Genomic DNA, 19,992 nt, shown 5'->3' with positions numbered 1-19,992 from the left:
GGAGGCGTTAGTGTTGCCTGCTCTAATTAATCCTGGTTTATTTGCAGAATATATAAAGCTAAATATTACTGCTCTTAGCCTTTGGCCTCTTTCCATGTGCTGGTGGAGCAGTTTTACCAGCTCTGAGTGGAACAATCCAGCCCCTACCTGCTCGCTGGGTATAAAGTTATGGGTTTTGTTAAGGAAGAAGGTTTGAGGCTGCTTTGAGAGCATCTTACAGGTAGCTTAAATTAGGAGTTCTACCAGACGTTCTCCCTCTTGCCTTGGTGTGCTGCAGTGGAAAGCTGAGTTTGCCAAGCTTGTTGCTATCTCTTTCAGCTTCCCTGGTGTATTTTCCTGCCTGAGAAGCTCTTGTTTACAAGCTGGAGAGCAAAGAAATCTCTGAAGAATCAAAAATTGTGAAAATGGAGTCTGCTGGTGTTACCTGCCCTGTTTGCTGCCTGAGGTGAGGTTTGAGGTCACCTGCTGTACACCAGATTGGAGTTATTTTTTCAGAAATTTTTTCTACTGGTCCTTCTTGCAGGATCTCCGTCATGGGGTTTCAGTTGTGGCTTTAAGGTGGGAGTAGGGAAATTGTTTCTCATTTTGCTGGTGTCTTGTTTATTTTACATTATTGTTGGATGTGGTTAAGGTGCAAGTCTGGTGCTGCAAACTCCAGAGCAGGGGGGCTGGAGGATTTTTGTGATTGGGAAATACAAGGTGTTTTCAGAAATCCCTTCTTGTCTAACTATATTACTTGGAATCAAGGCAGATGCCAATTGTGGTGAGTCAAAAAGGTTGCTGAATTTACTTTGAATTACAGAATTTACTGAATTTCCTTTGAATTGTTAGGAGAAGGTATATGGAACAAAAAGCATCAACCCCAAGCTTTACACAGCATCTGCTCAGTGCTGGCAGTGGCTCACTGGTGATTGGGCTGGTTCCCACTTCCGTCTTCCCAAAATAAGCTCTATTTATTTTTATCTTAATGGGTCAGGGCTGCAGCTCCTAAGCAGAGCTAATGGTCTCAAGGGCATCCTTTAAGTTTAAACAGGGTTTTGACTCATTTTTATGGGGGCTTTTGGAGAGGGACAATCACTCTCTGTAGGCTGCTTACAGACTTCCAAACTGCTTTTACGCAGGGCAATAAAAATTACTCAAATCACCATCCCACAATAAGACTGAAAGCCTGTTGGGTGGAAAAATGCTTCTTCCTTCCCTTTAGTATGTCCCCAAACCCCCAAAGCACTGACACTCATCTGTGGTGAGGCACACTCCCATTGTTACTGCTGGGTTTTAAGCTGCCTCCAGCCTTGGTGTGAATTTCAGCTCTTCTGGCACTTGCTGAATCATTTTATTTGGTTACAAAGTCGTGGCTGCAAGGTCAGTGCCTAACAATGAAACCAGTGAGTTCTCAGAAGGTAAACAAGGGGAAATCCTTCCAGGCTGGGACACAGCCCTGTCCTGGGCTGGGAACTGATGGTTACATTTAGGCACTCCCACTTCTCCCCCACAGCACGTGCACAGCAACACTAAAGGGTGAATGAACCTTTAGGTGACTTTGTCCTGCAGGATTAAGGATGACAAACCAGATATATTTATATAGAAATAAATGATTTATCATGCTAGTGATAAGACTGAAAAGGCCTTAAACAGAATTATTTGCTAGCCAGTATGGGTAGCCAGAACTACTAGTATAGTACAGTGCACTAGTTTTGAAGCAAAATTGAAGCATTTATATTAAAGCAGTTATATTGAGGCAATTATACTAAAGACAGCAAAAAGTATAAGCTAGAGGATGGCGTTACTTATCCAGACCAACGACAGTGGGCAAATCTCTTTAGCTCAGCCCTGAGGAGTGTCCCCACTCCAGGGAGGAATCTCCACACGCTCTCCAAGAGGGGTGTGTTGGAAAACTCTCTGTTAAACAGTGGGTCTGGGCTGTCAGGCAGATGTGTCTGGGCCAGCTGTGCCAGCTCAGCAGCTTTGGGTGAGGTGTCAGTAGCATCACTTGCTTGTTCCTTTATCGGGCACTTTATCATCTGCCACATTTTCACCTTGCTCTCAGGATGTTTAACTTTGGGATCCGTGGGTCAGGCTGGTTTTAGCATTATTCACCCCAAAAGCAGTGTGAACCCCTTCTCCACTCACTGACAGCTTTTCAAGCAGGGCATTGTTTGAGTTGTTTCCCCCTCCCCACTCCAGGCAGAGCATCCTGGGCAGGGACTGCACCCCCAGCCCACACCTGTCCCCAAGCCAGCCCCCTTCCCTGGGGACACCACGGGAGTCACAGCACAGAGGCTTCTGCTAAAAAGCTGCACAGAGGGGATGAGATCTGCTGAATGTCCCCTGCAGTGTCTCACTGACACAAAAAGCACTGAGCCCGAGTCTCAGGCTGCACTGATTCTCTGTGCAGTTTGTTTATTTAACAAATTGTGCTGCCAAGTGTTCTCAGCAGAGCTGTCTGGGACCCCGGTGGAGCCAGCCCTGGCCGTGCAGCACAGACAGATTTTCCATCTGCCCAGCAGGAGCTTCCCAGCAGTTTCTCCCCATGCTGCTGAACTAGGTCAGGCTCTCACTGCCTTCCCCATGCTGCAGACCTGGGCACAAACTCACCCTGAACTGTGAATTCCCTGCTCCTGCATGGAGCTGCCTGGCAGGATTGCTGTGTGTCCAAGCATCCTCTGTCCCTGGCCCGTGTCACACCCATCCCAAAGCACAGGTGCCATGGGTAGGAGCAGCAGAGGAGCTGTTCCTTTTCCACACCATCAGGAAACCACTGTGGCTTCCCAGACCCATCCCACTTGCATGGCAGCAAAGCCCACAGAAGATTTCACCTGGTTTCCTATTTCACATGCAATGCCTTGAGCCTTTTGGCCCACACCCAGCAGAGGGGCCCAGCACCAGATCTGGGTTCTTACAAATTCATAGGAACCAGCAAAACGTGAGACTTTCTCTGACCAATTTCCAGAGCAGTCCTCCCAGCAGTGTCTGGTCTGTCCCAGCTGTGCTCACCCCAGTGCCAGAGGTGAGCCAGCTTTTCTAGAGCAGCCCTTTTCCCAGGGACAGGCAAAGCTGGAGATTGCAGGGTTTGGGAAGGGCTGTTCCCCTGGAGGTTGCTCGGTGCCAGGGAGCTGGGGCCGGGGCACTGGCTCTGCAGGAGCTCTGTGGGACTGTCAGCACAGCACGAAAACAGCCCTGTGCTTCCTCAGCCAAATGTTCCCAGTCCTCCCAGGAGCATCTCAACTGGCCCCAGCTCACAAAGCAAACTGCATACAGACTTCATTTTTATGTCAGATCTGTTCCCACCAAGTGCCAAAAGCAAGCACAGGGGAAAGCTTAAAAATAAACCACGACAGCTCTGAGAAGGACGAATTTGGGCAGAGCAAGGAATGACAGTTCCAGCATTCTCCTGATCAGCTGATGTTCTGCACTGAGCAGAAAGGATTTAGTGGCTGCAGGGCAGGGTTTGGAGCCCTGCCACCAGGCACACGCCTGTCCCACACCCATGGGGGGTCCTGGTGGGGCCAGAGCAGGAACCCACAACCAAAGATGAGTCTGGTCAATACCAGCCCTGGCAGCATCCCAGGGCATCCTGCTCCAGCCTCAGCTGCTGCTCCTGCTGTTTCTGCCTTACCTGAAGCAATTGTTGGGAGGTTGTAATTATTTTCCAAGCTTAAAACAAAATCCCAATCTTTTCCCAAGACAGAAGCATTCCTGCCCTGCCATCGCTAAGACAAGGTTGTATTTGGTAGTGCACATCAACCTGAAGAAGTGCTGAGGTACAAATTTGCCTTTGCAGAGCTGCTGCTGCTTCATGGCTTTGTCCTTAAATTCAAGTCTGGAGTGATTCAAGTGAGTTTCCACCCCTAGGATAAGATTTTCTTCCTTTTAATGCTCCAGGATAAAGGGTAAAATTTATTCCCCTGTTGGATCAGTGTTACCCATTCCCTGCTTCTGTGGGCAGTTACTACAGCAGAGAGGGGCAGCATCAATCAGAAAGGATCCAGGCAGCCCCTGAGCCTTTCCTGCAGGACTGTGAGGGAGAGGGAGAAAGGGAAAAGCTCCCCAAGCATCAAGAGCTTTCCAGCCACATGTGTGTAAAAATCCTCCCGCGCCACGTGACCGAGGAAGAGGCACAGATCCATTACACAATAATAAAAATATGCCTTTGGCAACGTGGAGCCAAAGTGGAGCTGCTGCAGGGAGCTCAAACTACGCATGAGACGGAGTAAAACAGGAATAAAAAGGACCAAAGTGAATCCTGCACAGCCCTCCCAGGCCCTGCTGTGGCAGGACAGGGCTGTGGATCTGCAGCAAAACATCTGCCTGAAGCCCTGGGGGCTGCCAGCGCCTGTCAGCATCTCTGAGGAGATCAGGCTGGTGAGTAGATCCACTTTTCCTTTCTCTGCCTCTCCCTCCTCTTAACCTTAGCTTTGAAAACTTCCCAAATAAGGCCTAAGTCACTGAGCACTCAGGTTTCCAAAGCTTGCACAGGAATCCATGAAGGCAACAGTTGCCAGTTAAAGAAATAACACCATGAGGGAAACATTCCTCCGCTTTTGTGGGAGCTCCCACCTCCTTCAGCCTGTCCTGCACTGGGCAGCTGCCCAGACGGGTTTGAGCTCGGGGTTAGGAAGGGTTTGGCACAGCAATTCCTGGTGCTTCTGCTCCAGGCTAGGGAAGGTCTGGCACAGGAATTCCCGGAGCCTGCAGCCAAGGACAGAAGGTGCATCCTCTGCTTTGCCTCCTTTGCTTTGTGCAGCAGCGGGGAGCACGTCAAACCCCTGTTGGTGTAAGTGCTTCCCTATCAGTTAAATCTGCCCATTTCCTGTGTTCTGTCACTGCTGCCACTCCCGATTTCACCGAAATCTGCCTCACACCCAAGGGCTCCTTTTGCTTCCACCTCGGGACGCTGCAGGGCAACCTCCAGAGCTGAGAATTAGGCTCATGGGGATAATTATTATCTTGAAGATTAATTAAGACACCTTGAGGTACACTAGGAAAGTGTGAGGCAGAAAGATGGATGTTTTATTTGAGAAAGCCTTGAATACTGAAAGGAAATAGAGAAGAAAGTCACAGTGCTCGCTCACTGCTGGGTCCCTGCTCCTGCCTCCCTCCAAGCAGCAATTCCCTCAGTTTCCTATTCCCACCACCACATGGCACAGGGTGGCTTCAGTGGCCAAAAAATCATCGTCACTGCACATGCCACCAAACCCTGCATCTGGCAACCCTCAGGGATTTTCCTCTGGGATTTCAGCCCAGCTGCCCTGGAAGCAGCAGAAAGTACAGCTGATCCTGGCTCTTCCAGGCAGGATCTTTTCTCACAGAAACACTTCTTTAATGCATAACAGGCATTGGTCATGGCCCAAAGGTCTCTAACCCTGGTGGCAAAGCCATTGGTTAAAATGTCATTGGAAAAGCAGCCCTGCTGCTGCACAGCCTCCTGTGCTGGGCTGGCTGCCCACACCACGGAGAGGGGAGATGCTGATCTGCTTCCAATTTGCTTTTTGGAGCTCATCGGACATTCTATATCAAGGAACAATTTTCCTTTTAAGGTGGAACAGCATGAGGTTTGTTCTCTTTCAAGAAGATTTCTTGAAGAGGTTATTTATAGATGCTCTTGTGGAAGTGGTGGTGCTTTGCATCCCACACACAGTGCTGGGATATGGGATGAAGCATTCTTGTGGTGCCATTAATTAGCACCAGCTCTGGAGCTGTGCCAGAGCACAGCCCCAGCTACTTGCATCCTCCCCACTTATCCAAGAACTGGTCCCACAGAGCTCCCGACCCCGGGGGATTTTGTTTGCCACTTTTGATCCCATCAGGTCAATGAGCTGGGCTGTCTCAAGGGAACAGAAGTGATTATGGTGAGAAACTGCCACAGGAGGAGCTGCCTCCCATCCTTCTCACACCTTTCTTCTCCACATGAGGCATTCCCAGCTTTTCTCCAGGTTATGCTCCACAATGGCATTTTTCCCTGTGAGTCACATCCACCTCCAGACACCTCTCACTGCTCTGCCCCTTTGGAGGCCTTCCTGGGAAGCAGGGATGCAGCTTGCCTTGTCATCTCCCACTCCACAGGCGTTTTGTTTCCCTTCCCATGAACTCAGAAGCCTTCATTCAACTTTCCACATGAACACTGGGTGGTGTTTTCCATCTCACATTAAACCAAGCAGCAGCAAATCAGAGCTGAAGAACCAAAGGGCTTAAGCAGCCAAATCCATCCCTGGATCTGGTTTGCATTTCCCTCTCCTCTGCATGTTCTTAATTATAATATCACAGAACTGGGGGCTCCAACTGAGCATAAATATGTAGGATCAGCTGGCTGGATTTGGAGCATCTAAATATGCATTTCCACCCTCAGGAGCTGAGAGCAGGATGAGAGCTAAGGCCAACATGGAATTTACCCAGTGCTTTAAGATCTTATTTCCAGTGCAAGAGTTTCACAAAACAGTACTGGGGAGCTGCTAAAGCTGAGCTGCAGTGGGGAAGGGGATGAGGCTCAGCTCATCTGACAGGCAAAAGGCACTAAGGCCTGGCCCAAAGCCCAGCCTGTCTTCTGAGTCCTGTCCTCATCACATGATGGGCTTTGTGCTTTGAAGAAACCTCAGTGACCCAACCACGGGCAGGTCATGCTGGGGATGTCCACACCAAACCCCTTCTCCTTCTTCCACTGCCCTGCTCCCAAGCAGCTGCTTTCTGCACCCCTGTGCCATTGCTCCTGGTGTTTTGGGAGAAAAGAGGCTCAGGGAGCAAACTGAAATGAGGGATGGCCACAGATACAGGCTTGGAGAAGAGTAAGTTTGATACAAATATTGGCCTGACCCAGAAAACTCCGTGAGCCAAGTCCTGGGAATCACATCACACCAAAGCAAACAGCTCCCCCAGCCTGCCAGGACAAGCCAAAGAATCTCATTTTGGTGCAAGTTTCTGCACCACCATGCCAGCCGTGCCCCCGGCTGCTCCCTGATCCCGTCCGCTCCCCGCAGGCCGTGCCATGATCTCGGCTGTGCTGCTCCTCTGGACCGTGCCCTGCGTGGCCAACCACATCGTGGGGGAGTTCGCCAAGCGGGAGCTGCAGGAGGGAGCCCAGCTGGCCTGCAGCCTGCCCGGGCCCCCCGGGCCCCCCGGGCCCCCGGGCGCGCCCGGCGCTCCGGGCACCGTGGGCAGGATGGGCTTCCCGGGCAAGGACGGCCAGGACGGCCAGGACGGGGACAAGGGCGAGCACGGCGATGAAGGTAAGCGAGAGGCGCTCGACACGGCAGTGGAAGGGTGGAAGCTGTGGGGCAGCAGCCCCTCCACAGCCCCACCCGATGGGGGCCTCCTCCGGACGGTCCCGCTTGTCCCGGGGGCTCCTCCGTGTCCCGGCAGCTGCAGTTTGTGCTGGGTTCATCGTGTGACACAGTGGGGCTGGCCCTGCGCTGCTCAGGGCTCTAGAGCAGACACGGAGCTGTCTCGGGTTCCTGCTCCCAGGAAAACCAGAGCCGAGTGGGAAAAGGCAGCACCGGCTGCCCCGAGCCTGGAACGGGACAGGCGCTGGCCCCAGCGCGGAGCAAACAGAGCCGAGGCGGGGCTGTGCCCGAGGCAGCGGCAGCAGGAGCAGCCTGCGACAGCGGAGATTTCCCTGTGCCACACTAGAGAGCACTCCTGCCTCAGCAACGCCAGGCAGCCCAGCTGCGGCTGCCTCCCTGCTCCCGCCCCAGACCGGCAATCTGCAGAGCAGATTTCCAGCCACAGCTGCATTTCGATCTGCACTTGCTAGCAGCAGGTCAAGAGACACTGCATAAATCCTCACGGTTTTGCTCAAATCAGATACCACCGAGCCGGAATCACTGCCAGCCCAGCTCCCTTCCCATCTCAAGGCAGCCCCTGGCCCCTGTGTTTGCTAGGTCATCCCCCAGCTGGGCTGGGCTGGGCTTTTTACCACATCTAGGCTTACTTTTGCCTTGTTTTTATACAGTTTCATGCTAAATGTAAAAAAAAAAAAAAAAAAAAAAAAAACAAAAAAAAAAAAAAAAAAAATCCCCCACCCTGCCCCAGGTGTGGTTTCTGGAGTGTATTTATGTATTTGGTGCATGTGTATCCATCCCAGAATTTGATGGCACATTGCATGTATGTGTGTGTGTAGGGGAATGACAGGGAAAGAAGACATTTGCTTTTTTTTTTATTGTTTTTAAATTAAGGAAAAAAAAAAAAAAAAAAAAAAAAAAAAAAAAAGCAAAGAAAAAGGAAAGACATGAGATCAAAAGTATTCACCTGCTCAAACTGAGGCTCTGAAAGCTTCACAAACCTGCCCCACTCTACAAAACCCAAGCATTTAAAGCTTGTTCTGTAATTCCTCCTTTTTCTCAAGTGAGCTAGATAATGGAATCAGCCTTTTGATCCTTAAAAAGACAGAATTCCACTGTTACCCCACCAGCTCCCTGCCTACCCTGGCTGGTCAGTCAGTCCAGCCCCTGGTGGGATTTTATTGGGATTCTCACACCAGCAATTGCTTCCTGCTAAATGAAATCCCTGCTGCAATGCTCTAACCCCCTTCCACTCTCTGTATCAGCTCTTTCCCTCAAGAGTGATAAGAACTGATAAGATCATTTGTCTTCCAGGTCCCCAGGGCAGAACAGGAAACCCGGGCAAGCCAGGCCCGAAGGGGAAGGCTGGAGCCATTGGCAAGGGAGGGCCCCGGGGGCCCAAGGGGTTGAAGGGCAGTCCCGGGAAAAGCGGGGCCCCGGGGAAGAAAGGGCCCAAGGGGAGCCAGGGGGAGCCCGGGCCGCCGGGGCCCTGCAGCTGCAGCGGCAGCAGGGCCAGGTCTGCCTTCTCGGTGGCCGTGTCCACCAGCTACCCCAGGGAGAGGCTGCCCATCAAGTTCGACAGGATCCTGATGAACGAGGGAGGGCATTACAATGCTTCCAGTGGGAAGTTCATCTGCAGCATCCCGGGGATTTACTACTTCACCTACGACATCACTTTGGCCAACAAGCACCTGGCCATCGGGCTGGTGCACAACGGCCAGTACCGGGTCAAGACTTTTGATGCCAACACTGGGAACCACGACGTGGCCTCTGGCTCCACCATCCTGGCGCTGAAGCAGGAGGATGAGGTGTGGCTGCAAATCTTTTACTCGGAGCAAAATGGGCTCTTCTATGATCCCTACTGGACAGACAGCTTATTTACTGGATTCTTGATTTATCCCGACCAAGATTATCTCAATGAAGTGTAGAAGGAGAAACTATGGGAAAAATAGGAAATGGGCCTCAATCCAACAAAGTGTGGCCTTACGTGGGACATGCCTGGGATTATCAGATTATTCCACGTCTGCCTATGGGATTGTCAGCTGATTGCACCCTGTATGGGCTGTTTAGACTTTTCCACAGGCTACCAGGCTTTCAGCAGCCTCATGAATGTTTCCATCCCAAAGCCACCCGTTATGTATTCCGTGATTATTCCAACATGCCATGGACATGTAACTCAAATACTGGTGCAGAATGCTTTGGTTATTGCATTGTTATAATAAAGCATGGAAACCAACAGTTATTTCCTCAAGCTGAGCTGGGAAGTGCCACTGATGCTGGAGATTGTGTCACTGGGCCTGCTCCCCCACACCCCAGCACACTCCTTGATAATGGAATTGGGCTTTGCCAGCCAAAAGGAGTCAGGAATTTGTCAGCTGGACTTGTAAAAGTCCCTCCCAGCCCCATCAAGGCAGCTCTAACACCAAAGACATCTGGTCTGCACAGGAAAGGATTAAAAGGTCTTGTTTTTAAGGCTCAGGGCTCCTCTCAGGGCACAAAGTGGTGCTCTGAGCACCACTGGTGTCCCTCAGAGGAGAGAATCAGAGTCACAGAAAGGTTTGGTTGGGAGGGACCTTAAATCTCATCTGGTCCCCTCCCATCAGATATTTAGGAATGGGGTCAGCATTAACATGATGATGTTTGTAAAGTCAAGAAAGAGATGAAGACAGAACTTTATTTAATTTATTTTATTGTTGGCTTTCAATGCAGTGGGAGAGACTGGCCTTGCTGCCTTAGGCAATCTTCTTGCTGGTCCTTTTGTAGACTACACCAGAAGAAGTAGAAATCTGGAACAAAGAACAACCCAAAACTTTGGTTGAGCTTTACTCTGAGTGTAATCAGAGCCCCAGAGTCCCAGGGGAGCAGCCCTGGGGCTGGCTCAGGGCCTCTCCTTTGCTTGAGATTTTTTCCTAAATTTCAAATGTTGGGGATTCTCTTTGTTTTTATGAACTACCCTGGATCTTTGAGCACTCACCTCTACCAGCTTCCCCCCACAGATCTCTGCAGTGTGGCGGTAGTTGGGGAAATCAGCCACAAGTTTCCCATCTTCCATTTTGACAGTTGCCTGTGGGAGAGAAAGGGTTCATGTTGCTGGGCTTGCTGGAATTTCTGTGGCCAGATTCCGTAAACACCTGCACACCTGGTGCTGGATGTTTATGAGACAGAGGTTGTGTTGCACAGGGCTGAAATCCCTGGGCTTTAGTTCTGGAATGTTCTCAGGTTAAACAGACACTTGTTCATTTTCCAATTCCTGCAGGTTCCAGATCTGCACATCACTCATTAACAGCTCTGTAAATGGTCCTGGCAGGCAGCCCAGGAATCAGGGATGATGGACTCAGGGAACCCCAGGAGGGTCTGGGCTGGAAAGAGCCTTAGAACCCCTCCTGTTCCACCCCTGCCATGGGCAGGGACCCTTCACTAGGCCTGACACAGGTTTGCTTTTCACCCTGAATCCAAACCCAGCTGAGGCTGGGGAGCTGAAGAGCTCCCTGAATTTACCTTGAACTTCTTCCCTCCCATGGTCTCCATGTCTGCCTCCTTGCCCACGGTGAAGGTGTTGGTGGTGGTGTGGCCTCCTGGGAAGTGCTGTGTCCAAGTGAAGTCATTCCCGTTCTGCACCACCTCTGTCACAATCTTGCAGTTCCTTCCCATTTCAACCTTGTCACTGGGGAGACCTTAAACATCAAAAACACAGAGTTGATCAAATCCAAGCTGAATTTAACTGAAGGATGGTAGTGGTGTGTTTGTCCTCAGAGCATCTGATTTGTTGTTCATTTCTTATTTTTAATTCTTTACAATATCAAATCTCTGAGTTGAAGTTACTGGTGTAAAGAAAGATATTGGTACATTAATATGTTTGCTAAAACAAATCTTGCATTCTTTTCCTTAAGAAACAATACATGGGGAAAATGCACAAAGTACATCAAATATCCCCTTCTCCTTAACCTACACATGCAATGCTTGGAGTTTCATCTGCGGGACCTTGGGCCTTTGCTATTCAGCTGCACATACCTATTGTGTATTTGCTCTTGCTCTTTAACTAGAAGCACATGGACTATTTGGACTGTTTGGGTTGGGAGGGAGCTTAAAGATCATCCAGCAGGGACATCTTCCACTGTCCCAGGCTGCTCCCAGCCCTGTCCAGCCTGGCCTGGGACAATTCCAGGGATCCAGGGGCAGCCCCAGCTGCTCTGGGCACCCTGTGCCAGGGCCTGCCCACCCTCCCAGGGAAGAATTTCTTCCTAATATCCCATCTAAACCTACACCCTGCAAATTTGAATCCATTCCCCCTTGTCCTGTCCCTCCATTCCTATAAAGTCTCCCTCCATCCTTCCTGTAGCCCCTTCAGGCACTGGGAGGCCACAGCTGGGTCACCCCAAAGTTTCTCCTCTCCAGGCTGAACAATCTCAGCTCTGCCAGCCTGTCCCCAGTATTTTCTGCAATCCATGCCCCGTGCCTGACCCCGGCCAGACTCACCAATCTTCTGCACAAAGGCATCGTAGTTCTCGTCGCCCTCGAACTCGTATTTGCCTGAGAATGCCATAGTTCCCCTGGGATGGGCCTGGGAAGCAGAGCAGCAGCTGGCCGGAGCAGGATGGATGGGCTGGGCTCAGCCCTGCCTTTATAGACCAGCCCCAGCCTCAGCCCACCTGGGAATGGAGCTTTATGGCCCCTGAGTCACAGCAATGCCATCGACCTGTGTGACAGCCAAGGTTATCAGGCAATTGTGCATCCTTGCCAATAACCTGCAGATCAGCAGCAATCAAGGCCAAAGGCTCAGCTTTCCTTTAGTGCAGGCTTTAACAAAATTATGTATTTTTGCTGTTAAGATTTCACTGGTTTTGCAATCAGGATGGAGTAAAAGTAAAATAAAAACAGACCATGCACCAGTTCTAAGCTCTGCAGAGAAAGATCCGGGGAAATTTGTGTCACCACGAGGGTTTCCTTTGTACTTTTGATATAAAAGTGGCTGTAAAATGACTCTGACTATGCTGAAAACATATTTGACACTTAGTTTGTTAATTAAAACTCCTTCAGCTTAATCCCAGGATTGCTAAACCCAACAAAAGGAAACTTCCATTCCCATCTGGACCCCAGTGCTGAGGCCCCAGCTGTAAAGAGCAGGGCAGGGGTGGCACAGGGAGCAGGGCACGGGGCAGGGGTGGCACAGGGAGCAGGGCACGGGGAGCAGGGCAGGGGTGGCACAGCCAGGGAGGCCTCAGGCCCCCCTGCTCTGCTCCACAGGGACCTGCACAACCTTGGGAAGGAGGTCCATGAACTCAAGCCATAAACTCTCCTGCTCACATAAAACTTGCAGGGGACAATTCCACTGGTGGAGTAACTCTACAGGGACCTTGGGACAGAGATCAAACTGGATAAGGAAAGCAGCCCAGTCCTGGGTAAAAGGAAGGAGATAATCAGATTATGTGAATGGTACTTCAGCTTTTATGCTCCCTGTCCATAAAGATCAGATTATTTTGATAGCTGGCCCATGATGAGGTACAGAAAAATGCTGACAGCTCCACACAGACATGGACAGGAGATTCCATATTGCCATGATTTGATTCTGCTGGTTACAAGGAGCAGCTCTGCAGAAGAGCTCATTGCTGTATTTGATGTACCAGGATGATGTAAATTCCAAGTGTGTGGTATTTGGAGACAGCGAACAGGAGTAAGTTGTCAGAGAAGTAAAACTCTTGTGGAAGCTCATCCCCAAAGGAAAAGGTCATCCAAAGTGAGCAGTGAATTCCCTGTGCCTCCAAGTCAGCTGCCTCTGATATGCAAAAGAGCCGAGTCTTCAAATGCTGCTGGGAACAGAGGGAGCTTCAAGGAGCCAAATCAAAGCCTTGGATGTCTTTACTTTGAGAATTTGCTTGCACAAAATAATAACAGAGCGTTTTTGCATTCCTTTTGTCTGTGGAGTCCCCTTGCCCTTGGGTGGCTCCCAGCAGCCTCCCAGGTTTATTAACCTTTCAGAAGAGCTGCAGAACGCCGGGGAGATTCACTGGGAGACAAAACGAGGATAAGGGAGGTAATTCCAGCAGCGGCTGAGGCAGGCAGTGCCGGGCTTTGAAGTGCTTTTAGAGCTGGATTCCAAGCGAACTGGGAGTGGGGATTGCAAATATCAGAGGGAAGTGCAGTGCCCACAGAGCTGCAGTTAGTGACTCCCTCGAATGCAGCCGCCTGTGAGCCCCGAGCAGCCCGACCTGGCAGCCCTCCTTAGGCAATGCTAATGGTTATTAATTCCTCTGGCACCCAGAGTAATCATTGCTAATGAATTCAGGATGAGCTCGTTTGGCCTTAATGTGCTGGGTAATTCCAGGGGAGCCCTGTTACACTCGGCCTCCTTAAGTGCCCGTTTAGTCTGGTCAGAGGTGTTGCTGCTCTCCAGCCCTAAAGAGCAGAGAATTCATCACCAGAGTGGGGCTGAACTATCCCAGCGTGGGCAGAGCTCAAAGACTGCACAGAAATGCACCTGCCAAGCTCCAGAGGTGACACAGCCCAGAGCCTCTCCCTGCTCCAGAGGGGACGTGGACCTGCCTGACACAACCAGGAAAAACTGGAGCTCACACACCTTCAGAGACAGGGCAGGAAGGCACAGATCTCCCAAAAATCCCGTCTTTTTGGGGACTCCCTAAAAGAAAATTCAATTATTTTGTGTGACAATACTCCATCAGGAGAACCTTTAGTGTGTCTGGGCCTCCAGAAAAGAAATTTCCAGAAAAACAAGCAAAGGATTCATCCAGGGTGCTCCAGCCTCTGTAGGAAGGGCTTGGACCCCTCTGAGTTCCCTCTGGAACCTCAGGGGACTGCTGGGGTCTGGGCTGGGAATTACACAGACAGAAAACCAAACCTGGGGAAAATGTACCTGGTACCACAACTTCTTGGGAATTTAATTCCCTCCTTTCTCCAGGATTCTTCCCTTTAATGAGTTCTCCTGCAGTAAATGTTATCAGTGGTTAAATTCACTGATATCCAGGTAAATGGGATGGGGATGGACAGCAGGAATGGGAAGCTACCTTGATTTTTAACAACTAAAACAGAAGATTTGAATTTTGTTATGCCAGTTTGGATGTGTGTACCCTGAAGAGGCACAGGAAGACTAATTTGGCTGCTCTCAATTTGGCTCCCACAAAACTGCTCAGATCCTTTGAAGTATCATCCTTGGATTAAGAGCCACTGTGGAATATTTTGAACTCCAATGGTTTTAGTCTAATATAGACAATAGTTCAAAGGTTGCTAAAAAGGAAGATATAATTCAGCTTTATCTGCAGTCTTCTGGTCAAAAATCAGAGTTAAAGCCCCTCTCTCTATGGATTTCTTATATAGAAATATATAAAGTTCTAATAAAGTGAATAAGTGACAGCCCTGAAGACAGGAATCATTGCAACTCTTCTGGACTTTTCTGGGCAAACCCCAAAGCCGCCCCTTTATCTACAGACTTCATGGGCTGGGTTGTAAAGGAATTATTACCTGATAATATCTGTGTGCTTGTCCTTGCTGACACATCAGATAACACAGTCCCAAATGGAGCTTATCCTCCAGGGAATCTAATTGGGATTTCCTCACAGCCTGTGGCTCCCACCCAGAGAACTCCTGCTGTTCCAGAGCATTCCCCCAGCTCTGCTTCCCCAGCTCTGTCAAAGGGAACATTCAATTCAAACACTGCTCTTTTCTTTCTCTGAGGCCACATCTGGTTTGCAGTTGACCTCTTGGTGTTCCCAGTCCCCTCCTGTCCGTGTCACCCTCTGAAGCCTCTCCTGCTCCCCCTCGCCCTGCAGCTCACCCTGCAGAGGGCTCAGGTGGAGCAGCACCTGCCTGGAGCGGGGAGAAACCACCCAGGAGCCAAGAGGATCTAATCCCAAAGAGGGATTAGGTCTGGAATCATCTCCGAGGCACACAGCAGAAACCAATATTTGAGTGAATTTTTCTGATGTCAGTGCGGTGTTTAGCAAGTGCCCCACTGAAAATGTTGATCCAAGACAAGTGTGCAGGGACAGAGAGAGTGGGAGAAGCAGAGAAGGATTTCTTTCCTTGAAATACAAGAAAAGCCAGTTTTCTTTGCACAGAAAGCCTCTCTGGGCCTCAGCTCTGCTTTGATGTGTGTGATCCACAGCAACATTTCACTGCATACTTTCAGCTCTTTGAAATTGTTTATATTGCCTTGGATACATTTATCAGGAGAAGAAAATATACTTCTGTGGCAGAGAAAATACACACATTTCACGTGCTAGTCCTTCCCCACCTCCACACCAAGCAGATCTTTGCGTCTCCTTGTTCCAGGAGCTGCTTTTATTACATCTGGTGTCCCTCTTCTACAGCTTGATTTATTCCTGAGTTGCTCAGCACTAAGCTGGCTCTTATTAATCAAACAACATTGATGGAAAGTGGGAAAATGAGGCTGGGTTGGTAACAGCTGTGATTTTCTCAAACCCTGGAACAAGCCACATTTCTCTTAAAGATTTCTTCCAGAATTAGAAAAAAATTTGGAAAACACTTCAAAATCTGAACTTGTACTTAAGTGTTGCTTTACTCCAGAGTACCAAACAACAGCTGTTTCCCTCCTGAACAATGGGAAAGCATCAGGGGCCCAAAATCCCTAAAAATGTCAGACTGGTTCAGCTGATCAGAGCAGGGCGCTGAGAACACCAGGTTTGTGGGTTCAGTCCCTGCATGGCTTAAGAGTTGGACTTGATGATCCTTGTGGGTCCCTTCCAACTCAGAACATTCTGTGATCTGGAAATTGGTTTATTTTTTAAAACTTGATTTTTAACCTAAACTTGCCTTTTCCGGTGGCTCAGACTGGTAACATGCACAGCTCACTCTCAGAGTGCTTAAAAACTCAGTGACTGGGGAGATGCCAACTTCCCAAAATTCTGCTTCCTGGGGCACAAAATGCCCTTGCAAAATCTGCTTTTGAAAAGAATTTGCAGCCAGAAGTATTGCAGGATCCTGGCTGTCCCTGTGGCTCCCCTGGTGGCTCCAGGAGCAGCAGGATTTGTGTGGCAGCCAGGTGAGCTCACCTGTGCTGGGCCACAGCACCATCCAGTGCCAGCTCCCTGCTGCTGAGCCCTGCCTGGGAATTCCAGGGGCAAGCTGCAGCTCTGTCCTAAAAGGCAGGAGAGGTAAAGAAATCAAAAATTCAGCTCTCCCTGCGTCAGAACTGGGGGTTTTGTCACATTTACAAAATTCACAATGGCAGGATCACTGGATCACAGACTGGTTTGGGTTGGAAGAACCCTGAAGATCCTCCATTTCCAACCCCCTGATGCAAAGTTTTGGGGCACAACATGGATTTTGCAGCTGAAGGGGGATCTGTTGGGTTTCAATCTGCATTTCTACAGAGCTTTTCTACCCGTGATCTGTACTCAGGGCCTGTTTAGATCTGGTTTTTGGGGGATTTTTATCTGCACTGTTGGCACCCAGCATTGTTGGCAAGTCAGGGCTCACTAAGACTCAAAGAGCATTTGAACCTCCTGAGCACCAACCTTTGGCTGCCTCCCCCTCCTCTCCCAAAATAAAACCTTGCAGGTTATTGGTACTCCCTGCTGTTCTGTGCTGGCACCAGGCTGAGCCAGGGCCAAACCCAGGATCTGTTTTCCCTCCCCAAAGCTGGAGAGCAGCTCAGGGAAGGTGTTTGGGCTCTGTGTCCCTGCAAGGGCAGCTCAGGGAAGGTGTTTGGGCTCTGTGTCCCTCAGGAGCAGCTCAGGGAAGGTGTTTGGGCTCTGTGTCCCTGCAGAGCAGCTCAGGGAAGGTGTTTGGGCTGTGTGTCCCTGCAAGGAGGAGAAATTCCCCCAGGGAAGCAGGGAGTAAATCCCTGTAGTGGTGCTGGCCTTGGAGTGATGCTCCCAGGGTGGGAGCTGCAGGGAGAGGCTGCCCATCCCTCCTGTGCTGCTGAGGCAGGGGGCCCAGCCACTGTGTCCCTCAGGAGCAGCTCAGGGAAGGTGTTTGGGCTCTGTGTCCCTCAAGATGCAGCTCTGCCCATGCTGGCAGTGGCAATCCCAGCAGAGAGAGACCCAGGGGTTCCATGGATGGGTTCCATGGATGGATTCCATGGGTCAGGCCAGCCCCAGGCCCAGGGAGCAGCTCCTGCCCTCCCCAGCAGGGCACACGGGGCTGCAGCTCTGCCCATTGCAGTGGCAATCCCAGCAGAGCGAGACCCTTGGAATTTGCAAGCCTTCAGTGCTGATTTAGGGTCTTGTCTGAGAAAAAATCCTCCTCCTGCAACAATGGCTTTGTTCTGAGAGGTTTGGTTTTGTCTGGTCAGTGCCTGCTCTTTTAAGTCATTGTGACCTACATACAGAGAGGATCCAAATAAAAAATTAAAGAGAAAGAGCTCTCTGTGACACTGCCTGGCTGAGCCAGCCCTGCAGTTCTGTGGCCTCTGGAATACTTTTTCACACAGGGCCAGAAATGAGTTTATATAAATTTTGTATGGTTGGGTTCTTTTCTTCATTATCATATGAATGTTTAAATATCCCTCCTCAAGGAAAAATGTAAAGTTTACCCAGTGAGGGTGAAGGGATGGACACCCCCTTGCTAGTGCTGTTATCCTGAGAATATAAAGAAAAGCCCAGCCTGGAGCTGTGCCTCTGCATAAAGCCCAGGAGTGAGCACAGGGGGATGTTCTGGGAGCTCACACCTCGGTCACCCTGAGCCCTGGGTTCCTGTCCAACACACAGCACAACAGCTGGGTTAGAATCATTTTCCCCAGGACACTTTGCTGAGGTCTGGATGGCACAAGGAGTCGCTCTGCAGATGTGGAATCCAAGGCCTGCTCTAACTGCCATTTAAATCAGGATTAGTGGCACCATGACTCCTGCTGACTGCTCCTTAAGCTGGGTCACATCACTCTGGGATCAGCTCAAATCCCAGGGCTGCAGACCTGCTGCAAACTGATTTCATGGCCCAGAGGTCTGTTCCACCTGGAATAACCCAGGCTCTGGGCTGGAGGAGAGCTGTGCTGCTGCTCCAGCCCTGCAAAGCCTGCCCCAGCTGGCACCTCCTGCAGAAACAAGACCACCCCCGGGCTGAGGTGCCCTGCAGGGCGCTGTGCCCGGTGCCCTGTCCCTGCAGGGCAGGCTCTGCTCAAAGAAGGGCAGCTCCCCCAGCCTGGCACCTTTCCCTGCTCCCAGACAACAACTGGCATGTCAGCCCAGCATGTCAGGGAAGCAGCTGGCTGGGGGTGAGGGAAGGAGCAAATCAGAGCTGATGGGGATCAAACAGGCCCCCATCACTCCTCGTGCTTGGGGCTGCAAGGCCAGCTCGCATCCACCTCTGCTGCTGATTGTTTTTGTGACAGGAATTGCTCCCCAAACAGCCATGTTCAGTGATTATTTGTCTCCTTCCCTCTTCCCCTGATTACAGGCAGACTGGGACATCCCTGATCCGCATAGAAATGAATATTTGAAAAGGCAGGGCTGTCCTCCAAGGGCCCTGTGCACCATTAGGCCTCCAGATTTACTGCCCCACCAGAGGCCAGGGGGGTAATGAGGCAGCAGCAATCGCGAGAGGGGAGCTCAAAGAAAGGGATTTGCCTTGGCACATTCCTGGCTGTAAATTAAAATTATCACTAAGGTCCTGCCTTTCTAAGAGGATTTTTCACCTGGTTTTGTATGCCCACCCCCAGAGCCTGCTCTGCACTGTAGCAGCTCCTCTGGACTCTGCCATGTGCTTTGCCTGTGCTGATGCACAGCAAGCACCACCATCCAAAACCCCGGACTTCTGCTGTGTCACTGTGGAGGATGAAGCCCTGCAGAGAGCTTTTCCCTCGGTGCTGGGCAGTGGCTGCTCCTGTGGCCCTGCCAGGAGTACAGATTTGCCCGGGACTCTGGGGAAGCCTGGCATTAATTGCAATCTGTGCACCCAGCTGCAGCAGGAGTGCTCACGAGTGCCAGGAATTGTGTCCTCCCTGTGGAAAACACATCCTCAGCTCTCCTCCTGCAGCCACCAGAGCCCTGCAATCCAACACCTCCAGCCTGGGCTCCTTCTCTGCCCCTGAACCTGCAGGGATCTGCAGAGCTTTGCATCCCAGTGCTGAACCCTCGGAACTGACTCATCTTTTCCCTCATTTGGGAATGATTCAAGAACTTCCTCTGGCCTGACCACGTCTGACTCACCCCGTGTGACTTCAGAAATTCAAACCAAATTGAGATTGGTGGAGAAAAAGCAAAACTAAAGTCAAATTGTAACTACTGATGTGACAAAGTATTCCTGCCTGCAGTCCACAGGCAGAAGAGGATTCCTCTGCTCTGTCACTGGTCCAAGCCTGCATCCACCAGCCAATTTGATTTCATTCTGAGGGGAAAATATCATGAGTATCAGGAATCCCTTTCATATTAAATTTACCCCCTAGAGGAAAACCCTTTGCAATGACAAAAAATTCCCTGTACCACAGAGAAAAATATTTCCAAACCCCAGTCACACAGGGCTAGAACCCCCCGGTGAACACCAGAGAAACTGTCACATTTCCCAGATACAATGTCCTGCAGAACAGTGTTTTAACTGCAAAGAGCTGTTTTGTTTGAAGAGCTTACCCAGGCATTTAAACCTTTCCCATTTCATGCAGGAGACAGTTGCCAAGTCTGTTCTGTGCCTGCAAGCACAGATGAGCACAGAGGATGCTTTGTGAGGACTGATTATATTCTATTTACCAAATTTTAAACAGCACTGTTTTTACATCTTTCCTCCTTCATCTCAGAGAGGACAAGAGGTTTTCTCC

General features: G+C 50.4%; 2 protein-coding genes across 4 annotated transcripts; one reads left to right on the top strand and one right to left on the bottom strand.

Moving 5' to 3' along the window:
• The first annotated feature begins 107 nt into the window (after positions 1–107).
• C1QTNF2 (C1q and TNF related 2) lies at positions 108–9,531 on the top strand. Its single transcript, XM_039701631.1, has 5 exons — positions 108–220; positions 319–445; positions 2,426–4,362; positions 6,972–7,220; positions 8,586–9,531. The coding sequence occupies exons 4-5, from the start codon at positions 6,980–6,982 to the stop codon at positions 9,197–9,199; spliced, it is 855 nt and encodes a 284-aa protein (XP_039557565.1). The 5' UTR covers positions 108–220; positions 319–445; positions 2,426–4,362; positions 6,972–6,979; the 3' UTR covers positions 9,200–9,531.
• Positions 9,532–9,823: 292 nt separating this feature from the next.
• On the bottom strand, positions 9,824–12,268 carry FABP6 (fatty acid binding protein 6). Of its 3 annotated transcripts, XM_039701634.1 has the most exons (5): positions 11,921–12,046; positions 11,748–11,832; positions 10,770–10,945; positions 10,246–10,335; positions 9,824–10,057 (listed from the first exon to the last, which is right to left on the bottom strand). In XM_039701634.1, exons 2-5 carry the CDS (start codon positions 11,812–11,814, stop codon positions 10,004–10,006), a joined length of 387 nt encoding a protein of 128 aa, XP_039557568.1. In that variant the 5' UTR covers positions 11,815–11,832; positions 11,921–12,046; the 3' UTR covers positions 9,824–10,003. The 3 variants fall into 3 exon arrangements, with proteins under 3 accessions (XP_039557568.1, XP_039557567.1, XP_039557566.1); XM_039701633.1 differs by having other exon boundaries at positions 9,931–10,335; positions 11,921–12,268; XM_039701632.1 differs by having other exon boundaries at positions 9,931–10,335; positions 11,748–12,268.
• Positions 12,269–19,992: the final 7,724 nt, after the last annotated feature.

Source organism: Passer montanus, unplaced genomic scaffold (genome assembly GCF_014805655.1).
Source record: "Passer montanus isolate IOZ18808 unplaced genomic scaffold, ASM1480565v1 scaffold15, whole genome shotgun sequence".
NCBI classification, from domain to species: domain Eukaryota; kingdom Metazoa; phylum Chordata; class Aves; order Passeriformes; family Passeridae; genus Passer; species Passer montanus.
The sequence above is the reverse complement of the archived record's forward strand: the minus strand, read 5'-3'. Positions and strand labels throughout refer to the sequence as shown.